At 36.4% G+C, this 27,147-nt stretch overlaps 4 protein-coding genes across 5 annotated transcripts; 1 reads left to right on the top strand and 3 right to left on the bottom strand.

Moving 5' to 3' along the window:
* Positions 1-952: 952 nt before the first annotated feature.
* PIN1 (Auxin efflux carrier family protein) lies at positions 953-4,545 on the bottom strand. The gene is made up of 6 exons (XM_086255829.1): positions 3,006-4,545; positions 2,662-2,905; positions 2,476-2,561; positions 1,890-2,047; positions 1,447-1,523; positions 953-1,337 (listed from the first exon to the last, which is right to left on the bottom strand). The coding sequence occupies exons 1-6, from the start codon at positions 4,246-4,248 to the stop codon at positions 1,271-1,273; spliced, it is 1,875 nt and encodes a 624-aa protein (XP_086111955.1). The 5' UTR covers positions 4,249-4,545; the 3' UTR covers positions 953-1,270.
* A 7,457-nt stretch (positions 4,546-12,002) lies between these two features.
* On the bottom strand, positions 12,003-14,131 carry LOC147275323 (protein C2-DOMAIN ABA-RELATED 4-like). The gene is made up of 4 exons (XM_086256300.1): positions 13,991-14,131; positions 13,702-13,897; positions 12,988-13,083; positions 12,003-12,838 (listed from the first exon to the last, which is right to left on the bottom strand). The coding sequence occupies exons 2-4, from the start codon at positions 13,855-13,857 to the stop codon at positions 12,548-12,550; spliced, it is 543 nt and encodes a 180-aa protein (XP_086112426.1). The 5' UTR covers positions 13,858-13,897; positions 13,991-14,131; the 3' UTR covers positions 12,003-12,547.
* A 1,520-nt stretch (positions 14,132-15,651) lies between these two features.
* LOC147275324 (nuclear localized protein) lies at positions 15,652-19,537 on the top strand. 2 transcript variants are annotated; one of them, XM_086256587.1, is made up of 7 exons: positions 15,652-16,098; positions 16,481-16,543; positions 16,656-16,757; positions 17,432-17,497; positions 18,004-18,082; positions 18,249-18,796; positions 18,972-19,537. In XM_086256587.1, the coding sequence occupies exons 1-6, from the start codon at positions 15,655-15,657 to the stop codon at positions 18,764-18,766; spliced, it is 1,272 nt and encodes a 423-aa protein (XP_086112713.1). In that variant the 5' UTR covers positions 15,652-15,654; the 3' UTR covers positions 18,767-18,796; positions 18,972-19,537. The 2 variants fall into 2 exon arrangements, with proteins under 2 accessions (XP_086112713.1, XP_086112712.1); XM_086256586.1 differs by having other exon boundaries at positions 18,249-19,537.
* Positions 19,538-19,660: 123 nt separating this feature from the next.
* TOC64-III (translocon at the outer membrane of chloroplasts 64-III) lies at positions 19,661-26,293 on the bottom strand. Its single transcript, XM_086256585.1, has 13 exons — positions 25,951-26,293; positions 25,044-25,196; positions 24,575-24,699; positions 23,822-23,947; positions 23,056-23,238; positions 22,547-22,691; positions 22,055-22,223; positions 21,543-21,677; positions 21,005-21,205; positions 20,772-20,899; positions 20,641-20,692; positions 20,464-20,533; positions 19,661-20,090 (listed from the first exon to the last, which is right to left on the bottom strand). The coding sequence occupies exons 1-13, from the start codon at positions 26,151-26,153 to the stop codon at positions 20,008-20,010; spliced, it is 1,773 nt and encodes a 590-aa protein (XP_086112711.1). The 5' UTR covers positions 26,154-26,293; the 3' UTR covers positions 19,661-20,007.
* Positions 26,294-27,147: the final 854 nt, after the last annotated feature.

The following is a 27,147-nucleotide window of genomic DNA, read 5'->3' on the forward strand; positions in this document are numbered from 1 at the left end:
TAATAGCAAGTATTTTTGTTTAATTAACTGCCACTAATTAAGTGTACTAATGATCAATACATAGTTTTTCTTTAGTATGCATGGCTTGTTTACATAAGCAAGAGGTCTTAATTAAGAGACATGATAATCAAAAGTGAAAAGGAAAGGTATCAAGAAAAGGTAATATGTGTAACTAAAAGAATAATTAAGGAGATGAAGAAAGAAGTGAGAAAAAAGGAGGGGGAACCTTGAATTGTGACTATTGTCTCCCAATATTCCAAAGAGGTCCCCATCAAAATCAAACACCCATCTTATAATGGAGGGCCCTCCTTGCACTATCTATATGCAGACATATATATATATATATATATATGAGCTCCTATATATATACATACACTTAATTAATTATATATAATCACAAAAAAGAATCCATATTCTAACAAATAAAAACCAATAGTTTAATTAATACTAGCAAGCACATGCCCTATTAATCTGTCACTATTAGTCCCCCACATTTCGAAAAGAAAAGAAGAAAATAGGGAACATCAATATTTAATCCTATTTTTTGGGTGGTGGCTAGCTAGACTACCAATCATCTCAACTTTGTCATGTGTCAATTTGAAGTAGTTCACCCATGAGCTTTGGATTGAGATGATCGAGTGAGGAATAGTTTTAAAGTAAGGGGAAAACAAAGGCTTCTACAAAGGGTAAGAAGTTCTATTATATTTCTATTTTCCAAATTTGAAGCTTGAAATTCCAATTACATTGATTCAAATTCCAAGCTTTTTCACACATTGACAAGGGGAATCTTGGCAATCTAGTAAAAGAAACTGAGTATAGAACAGGAAGGAAGACTGAAAATTTATAGCATTGGTGTAATTTCAAAAGATACCATCACATGAATCACTTTCCCTTTACTTTTTCTTCTCCTTTTCTGTAGCTAGCTTAATTAATTAAATTCTTCAAAATAGAATTGAAGGAAAATTAATTATAATTAATAAACTACAGATCGAAAACATTAATTCTTTTATAATTAAATTCACTACAAACTGATTTTACAATTTTACTAGCAAAGACGATTCATAATAAAAGATTGATTGATGAACATTCTTGATCCATTCCACGATTCCATCTAATTCTCATTTTCTTTCTGATCTTGGCATCCGAATTTTTTGTCGATGCACTACTGGGTACGTACTAGCAGCCTGCCCCCAATGAGAGTTTGCTGCTAATTGAATTGCATGCATGAATGCAAAGTAAAAGCCATTGTTGGTCTCTCCACTCCATCCCTTCATAGCCCCAACAAAATGTAGTAGACAAGCGTTATGGGCAACGCAATTAACATTCCGAAGATAACCCTGTAATTCCAATTATCATTAATTAATGTCTTAATTAGTAAACAAAAAAATGAAAAGGGATAATTAAGCTAAGATTTGATGCTTGACCATTAAGAAAAAATATACTGACCCTGTGCTGAGAATATCAGGGTGTACGTTGTATTCCTTAGCAAAGACAAAGGGGACAATTCCTTGGGGTAGAGCTGCCTGTGGGTTTTGTTTGGCAATTCAAGCACAACAAGGGGAATGAACATGTTAATAATGGCAGAGATTTTTGTTGTTGTACATATATAATTAAACAGCTCCAAACAAGTCCTTGTTTAATTATACAGGGTTCACAAGCTCTTTAGCCCCATGTTTTTGAAAACCAGTGAGATGCCATGATAATTTTGATTATATGTAAAAGAAAATGAAATGAATCTGAGAAAATAATAAAAAAGCTTATCTTAAGGCAGCAAAATTATTATAAAAGTGAAACTTTTGGAGCATATGTAGCTATATGGGATTGCTTTGGTTGTGTCAGAAGGAGGCATAATAAGAGAAAAAATGGAGAGAGAGAGAGAGAGAGGTGACCTGGACAATGGCAACGTGTAAGAGAGTGCCCCTAAGGCCAACAGCAATGGAAGCAGCTGCCATGACAGCTGGGCCTGTAAGGAATCTCACAGCCATGGCAAAAGCTGCAATGGAATTTCCACATGCTATGATCCTCGGTTGCAAAGCCATAAACAGACCTGCACGCAGCAGCATCCAAAAAGAAAAGCAATATTAGCAAACAGCAAACAGCATGCCACCCATCAAACACCATCATCACCCCCACACCATCACACCACTGTCAGTCAGTCTGAGTCACTCTTCTTTTGAAAGAGTGAAAGACCTTTTATCATCACCACCACCACCAACCCATAATACCCATTGTCATCACAAACTTGGCCAAAAGTGAAAAAAAGAGAGAGGGTTATCATAAAGAAACCCAAACATTATCATAACACCATACTGTTTGCTTCCTCACTTTGCTAGCTTTTGCCAGTTTGTTTTTTCTTTCTTATAGGCATTTAATAATGAAAGGTGTGCTCAAGAGGGTATCAGAAATTCAGAATCCATTTTCAATTTTGAATAAATAAATTTATAAAGGTATCCAAGAATTCATTTCTATACTGACCAAGGCTGAACATGGCCATGCCAAGTCCTGCATCCGATAGTATGGCAATGGACTTTGCTATAATGGCTGGCATTTCAACGTGCCACCTACAATTAAACAACACAAATTAGGTCACCACAAACTTAATTAACTAAAACATTACTCATATTCCCCCAAAAAACAAAAATAGATTCACATATAGTGTACCTGAATGAAACTAGAGACCAAGTGAGGCCGATCAAGCTTGAGTAAGTGTTGGGGTTTCTGATGAGTTTTCTCCAAACCATGATGAGAATAAGCCTTGTCATCACACTTGTTGGAGGCATCACTTTGGCCTTCCCATCACCTCCTTTCTCAGCTTCATGGTTCATGTTCATCTGGTCTCTGTTCCCAAAGCTGAAATCATCTCTCTCCAAGTACTCTTGATCTTGATTCTCTCTACGACCCTCCACTAAAATTCATTCAAACAATTAAACCCACATACCATTTATTAAAAAACTAAAGAATACAATTAAATTAGTGACAAAATCGATCAATATATAATGATATACCTTTTCCAGGAGACACAGCTAACTTGACTTCTTTTTGATCATGACCAGTGCCATATTCATTGCTTCCAAACACATCTGAAACAGGAGAGGTACTGGAACTCCAAACAAACATATGAAGATCCTTACCACCATCCTCTGGCTTGTTCTGCTGAGCTTGCCCATTAGGCCTACTCTTTGCATTACTAATGCCATTACTATTAGCAGCAGCAGCAGCAACGTTTTTGGAGGCCGTAGTAGGCGAAAACATTCCCGGGTTGGGTGCCGGGTAATGCGACGTCGTATTACTACCTTGGTAATGATGGAACCTCGGCTTCCCAGTAGTGTTAGTAGTAGCACCTGTCACCACACCACCACCGTCCTCCTCAAAATTGGACGGCCTCGGCGTCGGTCCTCTCGACGCCGAGAGCCCGTAAACATCATTCGACCCGAAATTAGAGTTCCTCCCAGCAGCCATCATGGAGTAAAAGTCAGTGTGGTTGAAACTCGACCCTCTCGGGGTCGGGTTTCTTGAACTCTGCAGAGAGTATATCTCTGCATTGGTCAAATTCGAAGGTCTAGGGGTGGTCGACGACAACCCCTGAGACCTTCGTGAGAAGATATCAGACCTTGACGCGTTTGATTTTCTCACAGTCACATGGAGCTTCCCGTCTTCTTTGATTTCGGCTTCGGTTTCCAACGGTTGCCTTCCGTCCAATGACATGATGTCAGAGTCGACATGGATTGAGACAATGGAGCCAGCAGTGTCTGGGAACTGTTCGGATATGAGCAGTTTGGCTCCTCTGTATTCGAACATGAAGAGCATCAAAGTGTACCAAATAATGCACTGAAGAACAACAATTTGGACCATTAAGCTTCCTGAGAATTCGCCGTACATTCCTTTGAGGAGAGGAATGCCCATGACCAGAGTGTTGGGCAGAGTTGAGACGGAGAACAGAGTAATGGTCCATTCCAAGCAACCCCTTTTGCTGAGTTTGGTCCAAACACCAAGAACGGCGAGGACTATGAGTTTTTGGAGGGTGTCGGCTGCTATGAAGCGAGTGTTCATTTTGTAGGGATTGTTGGAGGAGATGAAGTGGAAGGAGAGAAGTGGGACTGCAAACAGAGCAACGAATCTGTTGATGCCAGAGCACTGGTCTGGGGTGAAGATCTTCCACCATTTCACTGAGCCATAGGCTAAGATCATGGCCACGTAGAGTGGAACCACTGATGTCATGACATGGTAGAAGTCAACTAATGTGATCATGTTTGCTAATTTGGTCTCAAATAATATTAATTCTTGATGATCAGTAATCAAGAAATTAAAGCTCTGTGAAGAACTCTGGGGGGGCAAAGAGGAAGTTGATCAAGATTTAAGAGAGAAAGTTGAGGGAGATGAAGAAGTAGAAGAAGATGGTGGTGGTGGTGGTGGTGGTACTGATGATGAAAAGAGCAAGGGGAATAGGAGAGCATGTGTTTTGGTTTTTGGGGTAGTGGGTAGTAAGCAGAATACAGCAATATTTTTTCAGGCTTTGAGAGTTGCGAGACCAAGCTTGCACTTGCAGTCCCCAAAGCACACTCACTCACTATCTCACTATCTCACAAAGTGTTTGCTTTTTTATATATTTTGCTTATTTTGTTTTTTTCCTTTTTCTTTTAAGTTTTGTTTTCGGGTTCGGGTTCGGGTCAGGGCCCATGGGTTAAGTGATGGATCGACTTAGCTAGTGGTGTTTGATAACACAATACTTTGTGAGTTGGTGCGTGGCTCTATCTTTGTATGGGTCTACAGGTTGTATAAAGGGAAGAAAAAGCATTTTGGGCAGAGGTGGGTGTGTCTCTGAGTACTTGTTTGGGAGCCTTTTGAGCCTTGAAAAGTGCCTCTGCATCTTTCCTTTCTGTTCCTGGATTCAATTCAGCCTTTAGCTCAGCATATGCCTTATGGGTTGTGGATGGGTTAGCCCACAGGGTTTTCTGTGTTTCTTTATTTTTATTTGTTTGTCTATTTCTTGTGGTTGGTTAATTAATTAACAAGATTATTATCACCAATGGCAGTGGCTGGTAATTAGTACTAAATTTCCTAATCGTGTGAGTAAAACGAGGCCTAAATTCCTACCAAAATGGTGAAATTATCTTCATGGGGAGAAGTGAAACTGAGGATATTAGAGTCGACTATCACGTGGATCCTAAATTGTCTATTCCTAAACTAAACAACAAGCATGCCATAAACTTGACACTTCCAACTGCTGCATGTCGTTGTGTTAGGTGAGATTAGATGCTAATCCCAGTTTAGCCATTGGAATTGGTTAGGAGAACAAGTATAGACTTTAGTCAAGATTTTAATCGATTCCGATGATTGATGAAGAATTTTCTGTTGCTAAATACATATGTGAAATTCGTACGGAATGTAAATATTTTCTCACTTTTTGCATGAATTCCACAAATTACGTTTTGCAATAGAGAAGTCATCCTTTTGATTGACTATGAAAATTATAGGGTTGATGGGTGTAACATTACTTTTTCTCAGATTTACTAAGTTCAATTGTTGTTAACTTGTTATACATGTTCATAAACTCCTTTCAAAAGAAGTACTTTGAGGCTTTTGGCATACTGACATTGTGTTTTTACCTTTTTGCTTTTTACCACTAAAAGTCGAAAAGTACTTTTTGTGATGTTAAGCAAACGCTGCCTTAATATTCCTTTCTCAATTCTCATAGAAATTTTGCTTTTTTTTTTTTTTTTGTCTGGGCAATACAGTTAATAAATTTCTTTTAGCTTTGCTGATCAATATTTTATAATTCAATGCATAAAAAGGGTTCTAGGTATTTTTAGAAAGAATTAACAGGGTATAATCACAATTAATTATTTGAATATATGTTTTTGTTTATAATGCAATGTTGTAATCTGTTGAAGCAAAAAATTATCATAACAGGTGGTGATTTCCTATTTGCTGAAAATAAAGGAGACTCAGTAAAACGAGGAAATATATTCACAATTAATTAGATATTTAAAATAATAATTAAGAGTTATTAGGATTTCTTATATTTTATTATAGTACTAATAACGAAAATTAATTGGGTGATTTAATGAGGAGGAAAACATAAGAAATAACTCCTCATGTTATCACCATAGTCAACAGGTCAAGACAATTTATGGGAGAAAATCTCATGAATTCCACAATTTCTAAAAGGTAAGAGTAACAAACAAAATCTGGGAATTAATGAGGAAAGTCTCCATAAAATCTATGGAAATCGTTGATGAAAGGTATGTGAAAAAATCATTATTTATCAATTAGAAAATGTCTTTTCTCTGACTTTAACATCGAAGAGTTTTTTGCATGAAATCTACTTCATCGACGAGGAGTTGAAGCTTCGACGAGATAAAAAGAAAAGTTCAACCGCTCAATCAATTCCACGTGTTTGTGTGTTAATCTTTATTATTGTTGACTAAATTTATCTTTGAGAAATTTCGGATTCAACATAATCGATTAAATTTTGAAAAGAAATTAAAAACTAATAATCAGAAGTTAAACCAAATAGGTCTCAACTGCATATCCACGCCAGACAAATAGTATGTCTAAACCTTTGGTGATGTAGAGGAGAAGAAGTTTTATTTATTAATTAAGTTAATATTCATTGTGTGAATACTGAATACCTTCAATGGTAGGAGAATAATTAATGTTGAATACTGACATTCTAACATATGATTGGCTTGAAATGAAGATGGAAGGACAAAGGAGAGATAAAATAATTAATTAATTTGCCTAGAAGTGATAAAAACCCAGCAGAGCAGGGCAGGCAAGCATGCTTTGAAGTTAATGATGAAGGGCATGGGGGTTTGGTTAATTTGGGGTTAGCAAAGAATGAAAGAAAGCAAATGGGGACAGAGATTGACGTGTTACTCTCACAACTCTCTTTGAAATCCAAAACTCCAAACACCATGCTTAATTGCACGCACTGCTATGGGGTTTTTGTTTTCTATGAGCATAAACGCATGCACTTCTTTTTTATTATATATTATCATTTTAACCCTTTTTTTTTTACTTGTCATTTTTCTCAGTTCTCATGCATTGCTTTCGTCTTATCTCTCACAAACAACCCCCCATTTTCTTGAACTTGATCACTTGGATTTCTTAAACGAATTCAACTCTTCATGACTCCCCAAATTGCGTGCTCTCTTCAATAAATTAAGAGTTGGTGTCACCATCGCCACCAATAAGAATTAGGCCTAAAGAAACTCTAGATAAGCTAGCAAGATGGATAGGTCGTAATCTAGTAATCTACCAATATTGCAATAACTTTGTATTAGTGTTTGGATAAAGAAAGATCGTTAATTAAGAAGGGATTGAGTAATGTTAATGACATACCATGTATGTAAATCATTTTGGTCGATCAGACCAAGAAATTTTATTTGATTGGAAATTAACAGTACTAAGCCCAGATCAGAGACAGAGAGATTGCTTAACATGCATGTTTCTCTCTTGCAGTCACTTTTTTTTCTTCTTTTTACCAAAGCTAGAAAGAATGAGTGGTCATGGTTAAACCTTAATTCTTCCACGAGGAAATCAAGGAATAAATTAAGGAGGCTGATTAAAGATTTGCCATCCAAATGGCGAATGAAATAATGAGGTAACAATCATCAAAACAGAAATAAGATAAGTACTACTACTATGTAAATCAAAATTAGAAAAATTGTTGGTGAGATGAAATAGAAATTTAAACAACATATCTGTGCTAAAAAAACATATATATATATATTTAGTACTTGAAATGAACAATTTCTTGTGGAAGGTAATATTTGTAGTGAAAGTAATATGCGTGTGTATATATGTATATGTGCACACACGTGCATACACATAAAGTTTCTTTTATTTATAAATTACACTTTTACATATGCTCATATCATATTTGTTTGCTGAATTAATTTTAATAAGAGACATACAAATTAGCAGAATAAGTGGTGAAATTTAGAGGCTATGTTTTAAATAGCAAAGATATTGGCAGACAGAAGCATAAGCTTAAAGCCTTAATTAAGTACTTAATTTGATAAGAAAAAAGTACGTCCTAACTAAGAGTATAAACAATGTGCTTAGTTACATGTAATGGTTGAATGGACTCCTCATGTGGTTGAGAAAACCATTTTTGTGAATGAAAAGCAGTTAATTAAGATATAAAGTGGCATAAAGCTCCTTTAGGGTAAGCAAAATTGCATCGGTATGGTGCCTTATCGATATGATAGTGGATACATGCACTTCCAACTCTCATGAGTAGCTTTGTTGGAAATTGGGACATATATTTTGCGGATTTACATTGAACTTGTAGTTCTAGCTAGACCTCCAAAATTGACTGACTCTGGCTTTAATTTAGGATAAAAAGGGTAGCTGAATAATTTAGATAATCTATATGATTCATATAAAAATAATTTCACTCTAATGAATGCTTAAAAGGCCTAAAATACAGGCATGTGATTCACATAACCATACCTCTCCTCTAAGAAAGAAGTCTCTTAAAAAAAGGGTATAGGCAGGCATATGTGTTTTTCGGTGGACATGTTTGGCATAAAAGATCTCAGAATTAGGGAAAAGGCATGTCTATCTTTTGATTCTTTTATCACTAATGATGCTATCAATCCAATTCCATATAAGTGATAAATACATCAACCAATGCATTAGAGAATGGACTAGGACCATTAGATGAGGCAATTATCAATCTTAGATGTAGATAGATAAAAGTCCACATGCATAGTCTAATGAGCTAGGACCACATGCAAAGTTGATAAAAGCCCAATAGATGTAGATGGGGTATTATCAATCTTATACATGAGCTAGGATCAACTCCACTGGGCCACAAACTGAGGATGGGACCATGCATGTGGTAGCTTACCAAGGCCTCGTATATATATGGAGCTTTTAGCCTTTTACAGACTCAATAGCCACCACATAAACAGATGCATTTTTTTTTTTTCCCATAATAGACCTTTGACCTTTCCGATAAAACAGAAGTACAGAACGATCTGTATCCCTTACAGTCCCATTACTATTAGATAAGATTAACACAATAGAAATTCAGAAGTTAATGGACATTAATCAATTAACCAACAAGCAAGCATGACAGTATAGTAGTATAACAGGCATGATCGATCGACGGTCCTCAAAGTAGTCCTTATGGAATTGGTGGGAGGCTCAGCTGGATGGGACCCTTACCCTGACCCTGTACGTTATCTTCTGGAGTTGCAAGTGCATGTTAGTTATGAAAGCCATGGACTTTTGCTGAGGTTCCTCCATTGCTTCTTTCAGCTTCCCAAGTGCTAAGCAATATGCTTCCTGCACATACAAACATACATATATATCCCAGATCATGTGTATATATATATATATATATTGATACAGTGATATCATATTACAAGAAAAAAGAATAAACAAAAAGAAATATATAGAATCTCAAATGTGAAAGAAGAACGATGAAACATTGGTGTGCAATTGTGCATATATCCGTATATGCATTCGTTTTTACTAGCACATGGGACACGCACACAAAGGGATCGATCGATATTAGTTAGTAAGAATATGAATCTAAAGCTAATCAGTTAGCAAGTTAATACGAAGCTAATCATGCTTTTGGGCCCACCACATAACTAATCTCATAATCCGAACCGTCAATTATTTAGACTTTACTTCAAAAATCATCATTGCAAAAAATCAACTAAATCGAAAATTATTTAGTCATCTAATTAAGATCAAATAAATAGACGATCAGTGTTTTCCATAAAAGTATATAAATAGTTGTTGTTATAAACAAATGACTAAATGACTTCCGATTTTAGAGATTTTTTACAAGAATGATCTTTAAAGTAGAGTCTAAAAAATAGACGGTTCAGATTTTGAGATTACATTGTGCGGTGTGCCCAATAGGGTGATTAGCTTTGTATTAACTTACTAACCAGTTAGTTTTAGAGTATAAAAGAAATTTAAAATATCTAAATTTAAAAAAATGTTGACTATGAAATTAATATATGAAAAGTTAGTCATTTGTCAACTAAGTCAAAGGGCTTAACTTGTGAAAAATGAAAGACACAGATTTTATGAAAAGTTAGTCATTAGTCATTTGTCAATTAATGTTGACTATTGTAAGTGGTACTACTGTCAGTGGTACAGGGTCGAAGCTATCGGGATTTTGTTCTTCTCTTTGATCTTTCTCCTTGCTAGTACTACTACTGTAAGTGGTACAACTCAAAGCCTCCATATATAACCGACTATACAGCCAACACAGCTAGCACTAGCTCTCACGGTCTTTGTGTCTCGATCACCATATTTCCTAAATATATATAGAGATATGTATAACATGTGGCATGCATGCATGTATTCTGAAATATTACGGATCGATCATCGAATTGTGCTGTATATCAGTCAGATTGTACGTACACTTTAATGGTATATACTTTTGGCCTTTTTGTATGTATCTATGATTCTATATAATTAAGTATATATCTTCCTAGCTCTCAAGCTCTTTCAATTCTCCGTCTTCTTCAATGGAAGGAAAGTAACACAGCATGGTGATTCTCGAACAATATATTAATGGGGACCGAGACGGACCTATGTATATTATACTACATCCCCTGCTCACTCCGTCCCTGAGCTCTTTCTCTGTCTGCAGTACTTGTGTTCGATCAACAGCATATATAAGACCAACACGACTAGCTAGCTAGTACTGATAGATCAGAGCTTTTAACATGCATATATAAGGCCAACGTACGTTTTAGTACCCGTCCCTGAGCTTTTAATTAAGTAACTAATTAATTAATGTCACTTCTCCACGCAAAAGCTCCATCAACGTACAAATACTATTGAGTGCAGATCTGACTGCAGGGCCGTGGGAGAAGTGAGAACATATATATGTATATATATTATCCACACAAACAAGACAAGAAGCGTATCCTAGATAGATGGTGTTCAGAATCAGAGTTTTGATTGCTTCAACTATGGAGAAGGAAGGAACATACATATATTTTTTACTTTAATGGGATTGCATTAGTGGGGTCAGCCACCCACAATGTTGCTCGATAATCCAAAATATCCTTGCAAAAAATCAACAAAATTATAATTAATTAGACCATTTGATTATCATTATAATTATTTTAGTGTTTATAGAAAATAATGTGTTCGACTATCTATTCGACTATAATTAGATGACTAAATAGTATCTGATTTAGTCGATTTCTTCTTGTAAAGATGATATTGAGTGCAGTTTAGATGAGTGAATTGCATTGAAAGTTCGGCATACATAAGATCCCATTGGATCTTCTTAAGAAGCTCCATCTCTATATATATATATATATATATAGAGACAGGTGTGTTGATGTCATTAGGGACTCTGCTGAAGAGGTGTGTGTTGTTTAGTAAGTCACTTGATTTCATTGTTCCTATTTGTAGGAATGGCATGCTAGTTTGGTTGGTCTATTGTCTATTAACTTCAGAAACCCGGCCTTGGCCCAGTTCCAACCCCTTCTTGTTATTCCAGGCCCAAGTACGGTCTCTCTTCCTCAGTAGGTGGTGCAGCCCAACTTTAGGCCCAGTGCATCTTTTGTTCTGATGTGGATTTTTACGGGTCCCACACACTGGAATGGATGACTTAGAGCCATGAACACAATTAAGACTTGTAATGCTCGTTTTGCTTTTCCAGTTTTCCCTTTGTCTTTTATGAATTGTCAGGAATCTTTCCTCGATATTCTAAGAAAGACGAACCCACCACCACCACTACCACTCATATCAGAAAGAAATTAATGCTTTTGGAAAAGCAGTGGAAAACACATACAAATATCGTCATTTTGCATTTTTGCTTGACTAATAAGAGGACAAGAGAGTAGTCCTTCTTCAATTATTTGTTTTTAAAGCAATGTGTATGCCCAAATTTTCCAACAAATTAACGAACAAATGAAAAATGAAGAATATTATTGGGGCTGCCAATCTGAAACAAAGCAATTATGTTGAGATAAATAAATAAATAAAAACCTAATCGAACACCCAAGTGGCCAAGTATAATGGATTAATATGCCAAGTCACAGGGTCGCACAATACAAGAACACCCAAGTATAATGGATTTTAATGGTTTCAATCTTTTAAAGACACCTAAGAATAAGCGTACAAGATGAGCTTATCGACAATTTTGTCATCCAAATGTGGAAACCACGCTTATTTTGAATGCACTTTATATATAATCTTCGTGCAAATTGGTAGCATATATAAATGCTAACCAAAATCCCAAGACATGAGCTTACAAATTGATCGAGATACAGCCAGCAAAAGATGAAAGGGCACATATGACTTACGCATTTATGATAACAAGAGCCCAACATTGTTCGCCCCATATAGTGTGAGCTATAAGCTGAAACCATACCAGTATTCAGATACAGGAACATACAATGCCAGTTTGTTATACATATATATATATATTATATATATATATATGAACAAACCAACCCCAGCCATGAAAACCATTCAATTCCAGGTGGTAGGAGCTTGCAACCAGCCCATATATAATGCAGGACATAAAGCAAAGCAGACAGAGAAGCACTCATAAGCCCTTGGAGCCAGGAAGGTCAATCCATTGCAACTGAATTTCCACTTCACCACATTCCACGTTTCTCAATCTCAGGCAGAAATCTTGGATGACCTTGCCATCACAGAATCGGACGGAGCTCTCCTCAGCCAGGCAGTTTTGCCTGCATGGTTGTATTCTTGTGATAACTGTGCCACTCGGGACACCTTGCACATTCATCTTCAATGCCTCTATATAAGGTCCAATGCCGAATTCTGCATCTCCCATTTTGTCATCCTTGCTAAATGTGTCATGGTCATACACAGTCTACAGGCACACAGAAAGAAAGACTGTCAACAGCCTAATACATCGGAAGCATGAGAATTCTCTGAAATAAAAAAAAAATAATAATAATAATTCATGTGGAAGTAGAAGCATAGATGCTATGGTGGCAATAAATAACCAGAAGCACTTACCAGCTTGATTGGCATATTGGGGTCTGTTACAGAAAGTGTAAGATCTTCATTCCACTCTGGGTTAACATCCTTTTTAATTACACGAGTCTTCAATTTCTGCACCAGAGGTTTAATGTTTGCAAATGATCAAAATACAGAAACATAATGGTCAATTAAATCATGCAGCAACAGAAGTAACAAAGGAAGGAACAAAAATGCATTTGTCAAGGTGCAACAGAGCACAAATCAGATTCGTCTAATTAAGGCTTATCAGCGGTCTAAGCAGTAAAGAGTAAAATTGTAAAAGGCTTCTGAAATGAAACCTTGCAAGACCTGATTTACAAAAGATTACTAAAGCTGTGAAAGCCTCAAAACTGAGGGTTCCAGACATGCCAAACAGTCGAATACAACTCATTGTAATGAAGAGATTGAATTAAAAAACCATTAGAAACAATAAAAGAAATAATCAACAGATCAGTCAAATTACTAACAATAATGTTGAAGGGTCGATCAATTTTTTCAACCTTTTGTGGCGCAATTAGGCTTGATTCATTTCAACTGCTCCCAGAGAGTCAGAGACCACGAAATTTATAAAAATTCAACAGAGCAACCCAATATGAAGAATCTTTTTTGGTTCAAATAAAAAGAAACCCATTACCCAGATTGAAAAACAAAGCGAAATACTCTGAAAACTCAAAAATGATGGAAATGAAAAATGGAGGAGGAGGAGGGTACCTGTTTACCCATCTTGATGACGACGTAAGGATCGCTGCTACGGACGTCGCGAACGGCGAGATTGATACCGCGTTTAACGCGGATTCGAAGAAGACCCATCAAATCCTCCATTAGAGTCTTTGATGGCCCTGGTGTCTTTGGCGAGTCCGTTGCCATTGTCCTCTTGGATCTCCCTCCCTCTTTATACTCTCTTTACCTATCATTTATTACCAAACCAAAACAATCAAAAACAGAGAAAAACTAAAAAAAATACAATAAACTATCAGGTAAAAAAAATAAAAAAATTTACCGATCGAAAATCAAATTGAATGGGTCCCACCGATATGCAGTACTAGGATTCAATTATTTTCTTTTGTTTGTTTTTTCTGAGTAATTGGATTGAATTTTCCTATCCTGTGTTTGGTTGTGGTGGGGGGAGAATCAACTGGTGGCGAGGAGATGGAAGGAGAGGTTTAAAGTTTCTACCGTTTTGGTTTTTTCGGAGGTGGTGACCGGGAGATCCGGTTGTCCGTTCTGGAGCAATGGACGGCATTTAATTATGGCTAATTTGTTTGTGAACGTTGACTACGAACAAATGTTTTCAGTAGCCCGCGAATAACGCTGTCGTTTTAAACTTTAAAGCCACGTCATTCTCCTCGTCTTCCTGTTGGTAGTTGGTGACTTGTTGGCGGCTATTGGATATTGGGATCCCACTTCTGTTTTTGGATACTTCAATTATTGTACGCCATGTCGTAGAATACAATCTCATCACCGTCTCTTTTGTCTAGTGTTTCATTTTCGTTTCATACCAACTGCCGAGCATCCAATTTTTATAATATGGCAATCAATCATTTTTCGATATCTTTTTCGGTCCGATGGTTTTGAACTTTTTATAACAATAAATAATAAAATGAAAAATTCCAACAGATCAAAAAAAAAAAAAGCTTGATAATCGTGAAATGATAAGCCAGGTGGTTTTCATCATTCGTACAATTACAAGTGACTTTTCGCCTACTTTTTACAACAACATATTTAATTTGTTGTATTTGATACTACTACAAGTCTACAACCTATAACTGGTGTAACATTGAAAGCCTGAGGCAACCTACAACATAAATTTCATTGAAATAATTGTAAATGTGCTCAATCCAAAGAAAATATATATTTGGAAATGTATAAGGTGATCCATATTAATCAAGATAAGGATGACAAGAAGTTAAGACATATTCACTAAAAACAAATTATGGGAGGATTAGTAAGTCATTCATAAACAATTTTGGTCAAATAATTTATAGTTTAATATATTGAATGAATCATGGCAAAAAAAAAAAAATATATTGAATGAAGCGATTTGGGATAAGAATCAATCAATCAATCGTTAAAAAATAAATAAAGCCAATAATCAATTTAGAGCAAATAATAGTGGCTTTGGAATTAAAAGAAGCATGTCCTATCCTTTTCATGCCCATCTGACTTGTCTCCGAAAAGAGGAACCCAAATATTGAACCATAAGTTAAATCTAGCACCCTTAATTGTTGAGTTTACCATCTTATTTTAAAAATTTTAATTTTACCTTTCGATAGATAACCATCAAAATCATTCTACATATATTTGCCAAAATTTAGTAAATTATTTGGTATTTATCTGTCGAACATTAGTGAAGGTTTCGGTAGATAACTATTGAATGATCATTCTACAAGTATCTGTTAAATTTTGATGAATTATTCGGTAGTTATTTGCCGAATATTAGTGGAGGCTTTGGTAGATAATTACCGAATGAGTGCTGGTGATTTCATCTTTATTTTGTAAGAGAGGGTAAAATAAAAAAAAAATAGAACAAAATATGTTAAAGTGATGAACTCAGTATAGATGAGAGTGGTGGATTTTATATCGGTATACGGATAAGCTTATCCTTATAACGTCATTTGGGCCTGAGACTCATAGTCCAGTCCAAAAGTGAAACCCGAAAGCCCAATGCTCCCTTCATATTCCCGCGCTTTCACAAGCAGAACAGTAATGGATCCCTGGGAAGAACTAGACGTGGACGATTCAGACCTCTCTGCTTCCTTTTCTCTTCGCCCTTGCAAGCGCTCCGCGTCTCATTCCCTGACCTCTGGGCCCAATCCGAAGCCCACTGCCGCCTCGCCGGGCCTCATTCCGGGCCCCGCCGGAGCCGTACAGGCCGCGATGCACCGCCGGGCCCAAAGCCGCCACCACCACCACGCCTACGACGAGGAGCCCATCCCCACCCAAGAGTTCATAAGAAGGGTCGTCGAGAATGGCGTTGATGATAAAGACGACGATTTCGCCGCCAATCCCTGGCTTTGCGCTCTCGATTTTCTTGAAAATCAAGGCGGCAACTTTCGAACGCCTTTGAGTTCCATCAGGAAGGGGCTTAGCAGTCACAGAGTAGCTCAGGTATGCCCCTTATTGCCTTTGAGTTCCATGACTCTGAATTATTGGAGAAATTTTAGAAATGGAAACTGCTTCGTATTCTGTTTGGTTTCTGAGAAAACATTGGGGAACAAGACAAGCGTACTTCAAAAAAAAAAACCGCTCTTATTCTGATTGGCTGCTATATGGTGAAGCTGCCTCTTTGTTTTTTCAGGACCTAATTACTCACTACTTGTTTTCTTTTCTTTATATTAATTATTTGCCACATATAGGTTTCATGATTTAACGTGTTTGAAATGCATTATCAATTTTATAACACCGGCTGATTTTATTTGTTTTTTGTACAATTTTTAAATTTTGTATGTTTGCAAAACTTATGTCATGTTCTATGTTTGCTGCTAATTAGGTTGTTGCTATAATCAAATCTTGCACCCCAAATGGTCTTGGTGATCTCATTTTGACTCTCAAGGTAAGGTTATATGGGTATGGATACTGATGAAGTGTAAACTTCTTTGTTTTTGTTTGTCTGTTCTTTATAACAAAAAGCAAGCTTTGTTATGTGACTAAAGGGTTGGCTGCAGGATCCTACAGGTACAATTGGTGCTAGCATACACCACAAAGTCCTTTCTGAGGGAGAGTTTGGGAAGAGCATAGCAGTTGGTGCAGTTTTGGTACTGCAGAAGGTTTGATTTTGATTTATTTATTTTTTACTTTTGTTTTATAGAACTTGGTGAAATTTAAAATGGTGTTCTTCATGAATATGTATGAATATCTCTGGCGTGTCTCATTTACCGTAAGTTTCATGTTTTACTAAACAATGATTCTTTTTCGTAAGTAGTGATTTCCCTAGAGACGTTTGCCAATTTCCTTTATATTCTTTTTAGTAAATCATGATCTTGGGCTTTTGGGGTTTGAGGGAAGAGAAAGATGGTGAGGAGGAGAGAGAAAAAAATGGACACAATTTCTGCATTTTGGGTTTGTGACTTGAGAGAGGTATTGGATACAAAATCTCTGCTGAGGGTGGGGGCATTAATATGAAGTGTGGTTTGGGGTTGAGAGGGTTTGAAGAATATTAAAAAATAAAAAAAATAATTTAGATTAGATTGCAATGGCGTGAGGTAAGTCTGTTTGAAATTGTATCTTGGATATGCTTACAGCAAAGCCACTGGCCGCCAAGAATTCTCAGTCTATCTAAGCAATTAAATGCATTTAAGAAACAGGAGTTTTTTGGGAAAATATAATTAAATTGTTGGACATCTAATAAAAACAAGATTGCTGGTCTGAGGACTTGTTAATTAATGCATGTTTTACTAAAGCTCAAGTTTGATGTTGGAATGATTGCTGCATTTTTTATCAGGTTGCTGTGTTCTTTCCCTCGCGCTCTGCATGTTATCTTAATATAACCATGAACAACATCGTTAAGGTGCGCCCTCTTTCTAGACTGACTGTTGTTTGAGTACTGGTAGGCCATTAACAGACATCTATTTTTATCATTTAGGAACAGGTCTGGAGACTCTGTACCATCCATCTTTTATCCTCCCTTTATTTGACTTTTAGAGAGCTTGTTATCTAATAATCTTCATATTTCGTTGGATGCTTGATGTAGGAAAACCCCTAAATTCAAAATTAAGGGGCTTTCTGCAATCAATATAGGATGTGCTTGCTTAAGCCCTCAATAATCACATACTACATTCCAGCAGCACTAATATTCTTGATACACTTCTTCACAACACACCAATAGTGGAGATAAGCATAAGGTCTTATTTTTTGGAGCAAGTATTTATTTTCCCGGGAGCCACCGACTTTATAATACACACCCCCACATTCTCATTCTATGGTCTTGGCTACATTTCATGCGAAATTTACTTTGCACAAAAAATGCCCCAACTATTTTATTGGCAGTGTACTAATGAATTGTCAAACTTACAGGTCATCTCCAAGGACAGTGGTTCTATTGTGACAAAAGATTTTTCCACCTCATCAGTCAACAATCCTGTTCCAAATAGGGGTAAGTCATAAGTGAGTGATATTCTTATATTCAATCTTCTTTTATTGCAAAGAAAATGTCTCATGTTGCCTGCGGTGTGAGTGATGAAATCCTTACGTCAGTTTTTATTCCTCTTAGCTAAACTTCATTGTTTATCCTGTTTATCACATTCTTTTCTTTATAACAGAATTCAGTGAAAAGTCATGGATGCGACAAGAGAATTTTCTTCCATCACAAGAAAGAAATGAAAGAATCATGAATTCTCTGAGACAAAATTCTAAGGTGAGAGGGAGTGAACATAATATTGAGAAACATATGGAAACAGGCCATGTGGCTCCAGAAAGGAGCTGCTCAGGCCATGAGCAATATGGAAGCCAAAATGCTAACATAGAGAAGGAACCTTCATTGGTGGAGAAGACTATGCCTGATGGAATCACAGAAATGACAGTTGGAGAGGACCCTAATGACAACGACAAAGTAACTGTGGTAGCTGAGAAGCCCAACCTTGGCAGAGTGACTGAAGGTGACAATCTATTGAACATCACCCATCCCATTAGTGCTTCAGCAAAATCAGTTGAGAACCCTGATGATGATCAAGAAGCTGGGAGAGTAACTGGAGCTAAAAGGCAGAGGCAACCACTAATTTCGAGAACTTCACTCCCAGAGTATACAGAAGAACAGCTAGATCTTTTTGAATTTGACTGAGGCAACGACAGGCTTGCATAATAGCTATTTGTAAGGATCTTTCTTTTTTTCGGGTTACATGTTTAGATTCTTATCAATACATCCAATTCTGCGTGAAATGGATCTGTGTAGTGTATAGTCTATTCTTACATGGATTCTTTTCCATCCCCTTTTGTCATTGTAATTCTCGCCATATTCTTTTTCATGCTGATGAATTTGTATTCAGCTCCACATCTGGTGGTCTAGGAGATCAAATGGCTAATGTGCAATGAAACATCTTGGAGGTAAAACACTATTTTGAGTCTTGAAGATGGTTGCATACTTGCATCACACACATTACTTTGGAAATTATTTTGTAGTTGATTTCTTCTATTACCTTCCCATTTTAACACTTCACCCAAGACATCACTCAAACATTCCTTCTCATCGGAATGGTTGGCTTTTTGGATAAATGGAAATTGTCATCTGTCTGAAGACTGAATAGGTCAATCCAGGCAGAGTGAACTTTGAGGATTTGCAGGGCGATAACTTTTTTCATGTGGTTTCAAAAAGCGTGCATGGACTTGATCACCTACTGAAATAGCTTCCTCAATCTTTCAGCATAAGCGACTGCTCTTTTATTCGTAGCCGCGAGAAGAAGTGCATATCTAAAGTCGATGTGAAGTAAACAACTTAACTGTATAATGTTTATTAAGATAAACTGAAAATGTTTTCCAACCCCTAAGTTTAGATGAGAGTCGAGACCAAAGCACATTCAATAGAAACATTTGCAATGTTTAAAATCTCTGGAACGTGGTGGTGTATTCATATTCGGCAGTAGTACGGCTTACTGGCAAAGTGAACCATATACAAGCAAAAGCTTGACTTCGAATAACAAGTTAATTGCAAAAAATTTGTAACTGCTATGCTCAACCATGATCAAATGCTTTAAACCTCTGCTCAAAGCTCGAATTACAACCGGAATGTAAGGTATCAAAGAAACAAAATTGGACTATAGTTACATATTTTGGCGACAATAATAATAATCTAATGTTCCTAAAATCTGATGAGATCAAACAATAACTCAGACCCCCCAAAAATACCTTGACCAGAGTGAAGATTCTCGACTTCACTCAAACGTCCCTTCTCATCAGAATGGCTGTTTAGATAATTGGCAATTGTTGTCTGTCCAAATGGGTCTGTCCAGGCAGAGTGAACTTCGAGGATTTGCAGGATGATAACTTTTTCATGTGGTCCAAAAATGCGTGCATAGACTTGATCACCTACTGAAATAGCTTCCTCAATCTTTCAGCAGAATTTGCTGCTCTTTTATTGGTTGGCTCAAGAACAAGTGCATATCTAAAATCTGCAAGGTGAAGGACCATTGGCCAACAATTTTAGAAGACTAAGCTGAATGAATTAAAAAAACTAATATGTACCCAACAAACAGACTCATGTGTTGTTAGAGTTGCAACACGTCCTCCATAATTTTGAACTATAAAATGGAATAGCTTACCAATTTATAACTGCAATTGGTAGAAATTACATCCTCTCAGTGTATTTTCATGAGAAATTTTCAAACTCCAATCCCAAAAAATATACTTATTTTGTATACAGTTTAAATTCTTTCCCTTAAGACTTACACACCTTTTATTCTTTTGGCCAAAATGTAGGAACATATAGATGATGGGGGCATGATGCCAGAAGGTAAGCTAGATAATAAATAAACAAAATCTGACCTTCAATTGCTTCCCTATAGTAACCAAGCATCTCCCTCGCGGTGCCTCTTCGTAAATAAGCCTTCACATTCTGAAGAAACATAAAAGTAGGCAACAATGATTTTGTACTTTGGATATAAAAATGCAATCCATAATGTGCACTTGAAGAACGTGATAGAAAAAAAAAAAAAAAGTTACCTTTTTGTCGAGGCTGATAGCTTTAGTGCAATCTGCCTCAGCTTGAAGGAAACTGATCGGGAAAAAAGAAATAAGTTGAACCTACAACAAAAATCAATTGAGAAACTAAATGCCCAGACAAATAGCAGTACCTTCCAGCTTCAAGATATGCTGCAGCCCTGTTACTGTAATATGTTGCATTGCTGCCACTAAGTTTGATAGCCTCTGAATAGAGGCTAATAGCCTTCTGCCACTCTTTATCTTTGTATGCTTGATTTCCCTAAATATTTTGTAAAGATGACAAAAGAAAATTATTGAGGATATGAAAATGCAATTCCAAAAAACAACAGAAAAAGAAAAATTAACAATGATGCTAATGATCAACCTTTTCCTTGGCAATTTCAGCAGATTGCTCCTTGGTGACAACATTTTTTGATGATTTGGATTTTGAAGCAATATCAGCCTGCTCCTGTAAAGATGTATACATAGTCTGCAGTGTATCTAGTAAAAAGCGGTCACCCCCATGCCTGGCAATGAGAGAAACTGAAACAGGACACTTGTCATGTAATCCCAGCGGTACTGTGACCTGGAGAGGAGACATCAAAAGAATACAAGTGATTACGTGAAACTATAATCAGTACAAACTTATAATCAGTAACACCCCCCTCTTCCTTCCCAACATTAAGAGCTAGGCATGAGAAAATAACAGTCTACTAAACCATGATATCTCCACTTTTGTATGTGCCACAGCCCCAAATTCGAAGAGTGAAAGTGTTATTTCTTCCTTTACTTAACACATTATGAGGAATGACATAACTTAATAAAACTTGTACAATTATAAAATGCAAATCTCATGCTCAGATTCTAAGCATTACAGAACAAATGTGTCTGTGTGTGTGTGAGAGAGAGAGAGAGAGCTTCACCTGACAGCAACCTGAGAGGCTAGCAATACTTAATAGACCAAAAGCACGACTCCGGAAGTCCTCAGAGAGGATCTCCTTCCCTCCAAGTTTTGAAGGAGGATCTGCCATGGTTGGGATCACCAGAATCCCATCATCCTACACAAGAAAATAAAGCACAAAAATGAGCATAATCAATATATCAATCTTCAATAAACAGATTAGGAAAGAAAATAGTCACAAGAGCAGCATATGGTACATTATACCCATGTCATTAAACTAAAGTAAACAAATATATGTTAATCTTGGGAAACCATCTCAAAAGATTCAAATGGTCCACTTTGAGAACAGCCAAAAGGGTTGAATAAGACAAAGATAAGAGCACCTGAAAACAGTCCACTCAGCTATCCACACATCTATTGGCTTTGTAATTAATAAAATTACAAAGGTAACATATATATATATATATATAATATGTATGTATGCAACATGCATAAGTCAAAAACATTAATAAGTTAATAATAAAGAATTAATACCTTCAATAGAGAGTTGACAGCTGCCTGCAATTCATGCCTAATTGACTTGCAGATCTCAATCTCCACATCTGATGCCTCCAGTGGCCCACATATTTGTGCTGAAGTAGCAGGATCCAAAACAGGCTTCACCAAATTAATCCATTCTTCATGATTATTCTTAAACTCATGTCTGTTAACAGGAACCACAAAAGAACCCCAATTAACATATTATCCACGAAAATTTGCAAACCCAAAAACAAATAAATGGTTTCAGCTTCCCCCTTCCAAATCAAATAAGAATAGAATAAAGATAATTGGAATAGAAGGAACAAAAGAAACCTTCAGCCCCAAGGTTTCAAGCAAAGGGGTGGAGATATATATATAAATATATTTTCCTTTGGAAAATGGGAGGGGGGAGTGGAGGGTCCTGAGCTATAAAAGAATGATCAAACAGTGACATATAAGATTATGAAATAGACAGGTGATTGACTAATGGCTGAAGAGTAACCTCACCTTTGAAGAAACTGCACAACATTGGCAAGCAATTTTATTGATGAAGTCTTTACTTCACCATTTGATTTCTGGCCATGAAACTCTTTCAAGCTTGGAACTTTCGAGTTGAAATACTCCTCAAGATTTTCATGTTTTAATATTTGTCCTGAACCAGCTTATTGAGAAATCATTCAGAAAAATTTCAAAAACAGCAGTAGTAGCAGTAGCATAAAGTTTTCAATTCACCATTAGTCTTTTAACAATGAAACTCTTTCAATTCAAGTATGTAACTCTAAAAGTTAAATAGTTTTTGAAGATTCTCACACTTACAATTTCTTGTTAATGAAGTAGTGGTAACACCAGTAATGAAAACAACAATGGTTATAATGATGAAGATAATGTACAGAAAAACAAAATGATAACAATGATACACATGTCCACCATGAACAAGGAGCATAGAACAAATCTCCCAGTCAAAGGAAGGGAAAAACAAAATATGATAGGCTAAGACATGTGGCAAAAGAACATACTTCCAAAGAGCTTCTCAGAGGATTTGATGACCACTTGAACAATCCTGTCAACAGGAATCTTTACTTGTTGAAAGCAATCATCAGCTATTACAATTTGTCTAGGACTGCGTGAAACTGCATAAGGAAGTTGCAGAAGCACATGTCCAACTCGATGTAGAACATTAAGATCCTTAGCAAACCATCCTGCAAACATGATCTTACAAGTCAAACATGATGAATACATTTTTTTATGAGAAACACAATGAAAAACATTAAGGGACACCAGATAGCTTACTGCTAACTTTTTTATAATGCAAATTTATTATTTAAGAAATAACCAATCAAGAAATGGATCCAATAAAGTAAACCAGCAATTGTAATGCCCCACTAAGAAATGGTTGATCATTTACCAAATCACAGGCACTGATCCAACAGTCCAGAACATCTACCATTTTATTCTACATTTTCCTCTATTAAAACCTTAAACTAAAGTGGTCAAAAAAAGAAAAAAAGCTTAAACTAAAATATAAAATTGGTCTTTCAATAACAATAAAAAAAAAAGGAGCATCATCAGCACATGGCCAGAGCAAAGATGATATCTACATAAATAATGGGAAAAATAAGATGCAGGCTTAGCCTTAAACTCCAGAACAAACATACACAGAATTAAAACTCCAGTTTATGTATTCAAAGAACGTAACATTAAAAGTAATGCAGGACATAGTTAGTTGCACATTATCATGTATTCCTGCATCATGGCAGCATACAAAATTGTACCCATACATACCAACAGTGTCAAGACTTGTAGAAACAGGTACAATTCCAATGTGAGAAACAGCCCCATGTGAAGGTCGGAATCCCATAATGCCACAAAATCCAGCAGGCACTCTAACGCCACCAACAGTATCAATACCTGCACCATGATGTTAGCATGAAATGAAAATTACAATATTAGAATAATAGGTCGTACCACAACTAAAAACTATAATGCAGTCTTAATTACCTATAACTTTTAGACACTTCTATAGACGTTTGATGTGTCAGACACCTAAAAACACTAAACTTGTGTTAAACCATATGAGACACTCATGTAGATGGTTAAAAATCTACCTTAGTTTTTGCTTAAAACAGGATGCACATTCATAGAGGTACAATGAATTCCTATAAATAAAATTATAGATGATTCAGATAATTATTTGACATCTGTGATTTTTCTTTCAAGAAAACGTGTACTTGAAGCCTTGAACACAGATGTATAAGCATATATGTTGAATATTGCAGGTTTCGAAAACAACAAATTAAATAAGCTGCAGTGCTCAAAAAGGAGAACTTTGAGGTATGATATTATTATGAACATGCTGCAGAATCCACAAAGAACAAACTCAATTGCGTTTGATCTCTATCAAACAAAGAAAATAAACCCACAATCCCTTCATATTTGTTTTCAATAATTGAATATGTTCAATGACTATAAACTCAGGGGGAAATGTAAGAACATGTAGAATGATTTTAAAAAGAATGAGAAAAAGAAGAAGCTCACCCAGTGAAAAGTCAACAAGATTAGCGGCTACAGCCACAGCAGCTCCACTTGAGGATCCACCTGGTGTTCTTGAAGGTGCTGCAGGATTGGTGGGAGTACAGTAATGCTTATTTTCTCCGGTAATACTGAAATAAGCAGGCCAAAAGGAATGGACATTATTTAATCCAAACTAAAGCTAGAGTTGGTGAATTTGAAAGGTAAATAGACATGTCATTCTGTGCACCAATATCTGACACTAGTACATCAGTAACAGTGAATAAAACAGGGAGGTTAGAACAAACATATTTCCATTTAAAAGATGAAAACATTTTTTGTGCTCCAAACCACATTCTAATGAAGTAGTTGACCTTGATCCTCAGAACAAATTTTTTTTTTTTCCCTTTTTGATAGGAGACCCTCACAAAAGTTAGGAATAGCACCTTCAACCTGTTGAGGGCACATCCAAAGTGTGTGCTCATAGGATACATACCTATATGACAATTCATCCACAACAGTTTTTCCAACGCATGTGGCACCTCCTTCGACAAGAGTGGAAACCACAGGAGATGTCCGAGAGGCTGCATCATGTGTTCTTCCCCAATCAGGATGACCAAAACCAGTTACATGTCCCTCGACTTCAAATCTGCCAACCATATTACAAATTTGTCCACTTTGAGGCAAACCAAAAAGTCTCAAAAACTAGAACTGCAAAGAAAAAACATGTGTATTCACATGTGCACTTTGCACACACATGTACATTGAGTCAATGTTCAGAAAAGGTGCTTATTTATTTATGGCCAATTGGTGACATTCAGCCGTAACTGTCATACGTGCTCCAAACAGATGTTCTGCTTTTTACCATACTAAACACTCTCTCTCAATTACAAAAACACAAATCCCAAATGACGAACCACTTCAATTACTTGTATTCAATAAGAAAATTATGAAATATAATAAAATAGAACCCCTCAACCCACAACCTATAACACAGTTCAAATTAAATACTTTAGTTTGAATAACCAAAATCAATATGCTCCATCTAGTTAAATGCATAATATGTAGAAAAAAGCAACGGGCAAAGAAAAACGAAAGGAAAGAAAAGTACCAAGACATGAATTTCAGGCCTTATTCACCATATGGGTTCCAACCCAATCCAACAATCCAATTGAAAAGACCCCAGTTCAACTAACTCTTTAACAACGTATAGTAACCATAACTTCATCTCATTATTTCAATTTGCAGAAAACTAAGAAAAAAGGCAACCACTAAATTTTCGAAGTCCCCTCTATTTTGTTCTCTCAGAAGCCAAAGAATATGACACCAAAGCTTGATACTTTTGCATGTTTTCATTAGAAAACAAACATGAAACGAAATAGAAAAAGTGGTAGAGAGCGTACACGTCAGAGATGGCGAAAGTGAGGCCAGTGAGGGGATGCGGAGCTTTGGGAGGAGCAGGCTGAGGAGGAGGGAGAAGCTGAAGCTTCTCAATAAAGGCGCCAAAGTCTTCTCTGATTGTCTTCTTAAGCTTCCTCGTCATTATCAGAATTCCAGCCAAACCCAAACCCAGTAGAACCAGCAGATTGGCGGATTGAGACCCCATGTCTGTGTGTGACTGTTTCTGTCAATATAATGTTTCTGAAACCCTGCGTCCGGTATCACCAAACTCACTCGTCAATGAAGTTTTATCATAGAGGGAGAGGGAGAAGAGGATAATGCAGTGACCAGCGCAGCGTAACCTAGGCGGAGAGACGGTTCTTGAGATAATGAGTTTACCAAAATACCAGGTGGGTCCTCCAAGTTTTTCATAATATCAACAGCTGGTATGCTTCTATTTCATTTTCTATTTTGTAGCCCTTCATTTTATCTAATTTTAATGTGGTCCTCTAGAAGACAAAAAAGGCTAAAAAGCAATTATTGAACGTACATCAACTAAAGTTCATACTTGTAGAAGGCAGCTTTCCTTCTCTGTTGGGGTACCGCTATGGATATATCATATATGCATTATTTTAGAACTCACTTCCTTTATGAAGGCTACCTTATCTGTGCTTTGTCTTCTGCATTCATTTGAATGGTAACAGTGCTCCAATGAAGTTATTATCTAAAATCTCTCAAACATATGTATATCTCAGTTCTGTTTCATTCTTTCTATTCCCCAAATAAGTAGTTTCAATTAAATCCAAGAATTATGTTACCCTATTTGATGATTTACTGAACCTATTGCAGTGATACTTTTGATGGGAATACTCCACCTGATGATGGCCCAGAGTACATCTCTTCATTAGGTGCAGCAATCTTTAGGGGAATGCAAAGTGGAGATAATTGTGTCTTACTATTCAACTCTGAGTATCACTTTTATGAGGATATGGTTGGTGACATTAACATGCCAATTCACTGCAGTTATGAACTATGCTTTTTATCTATGTTTCCCAAGAAAATGAGCACACAAATCTGCTCAGTCATTTACCCACTGTGATTTACTTGTAGTGTTGCTTTGCACTTTGCAGTCACTACACTTTTCACTTTGTTTTGGCATGCTAATGAGTATACTTTAATTCTGCAGGGGTGGTTATTTTCATATAATACATGTTCATTGG

This window comes from Dryas octopetala, chromosome 9 (assembly GCF_963921425.1).
Source record: "Dryas octopetala chromosome 9, drDryOcto1.1, whole genome shotgun sequence".
Classification (NCBI taxonomy): domain Eukaryota; kingdom Viridiplantae; phylum Streptophyta; class Magnoliopsida; order Rosales; family Rosaceae; genus Dryas; species Dryas octopetala.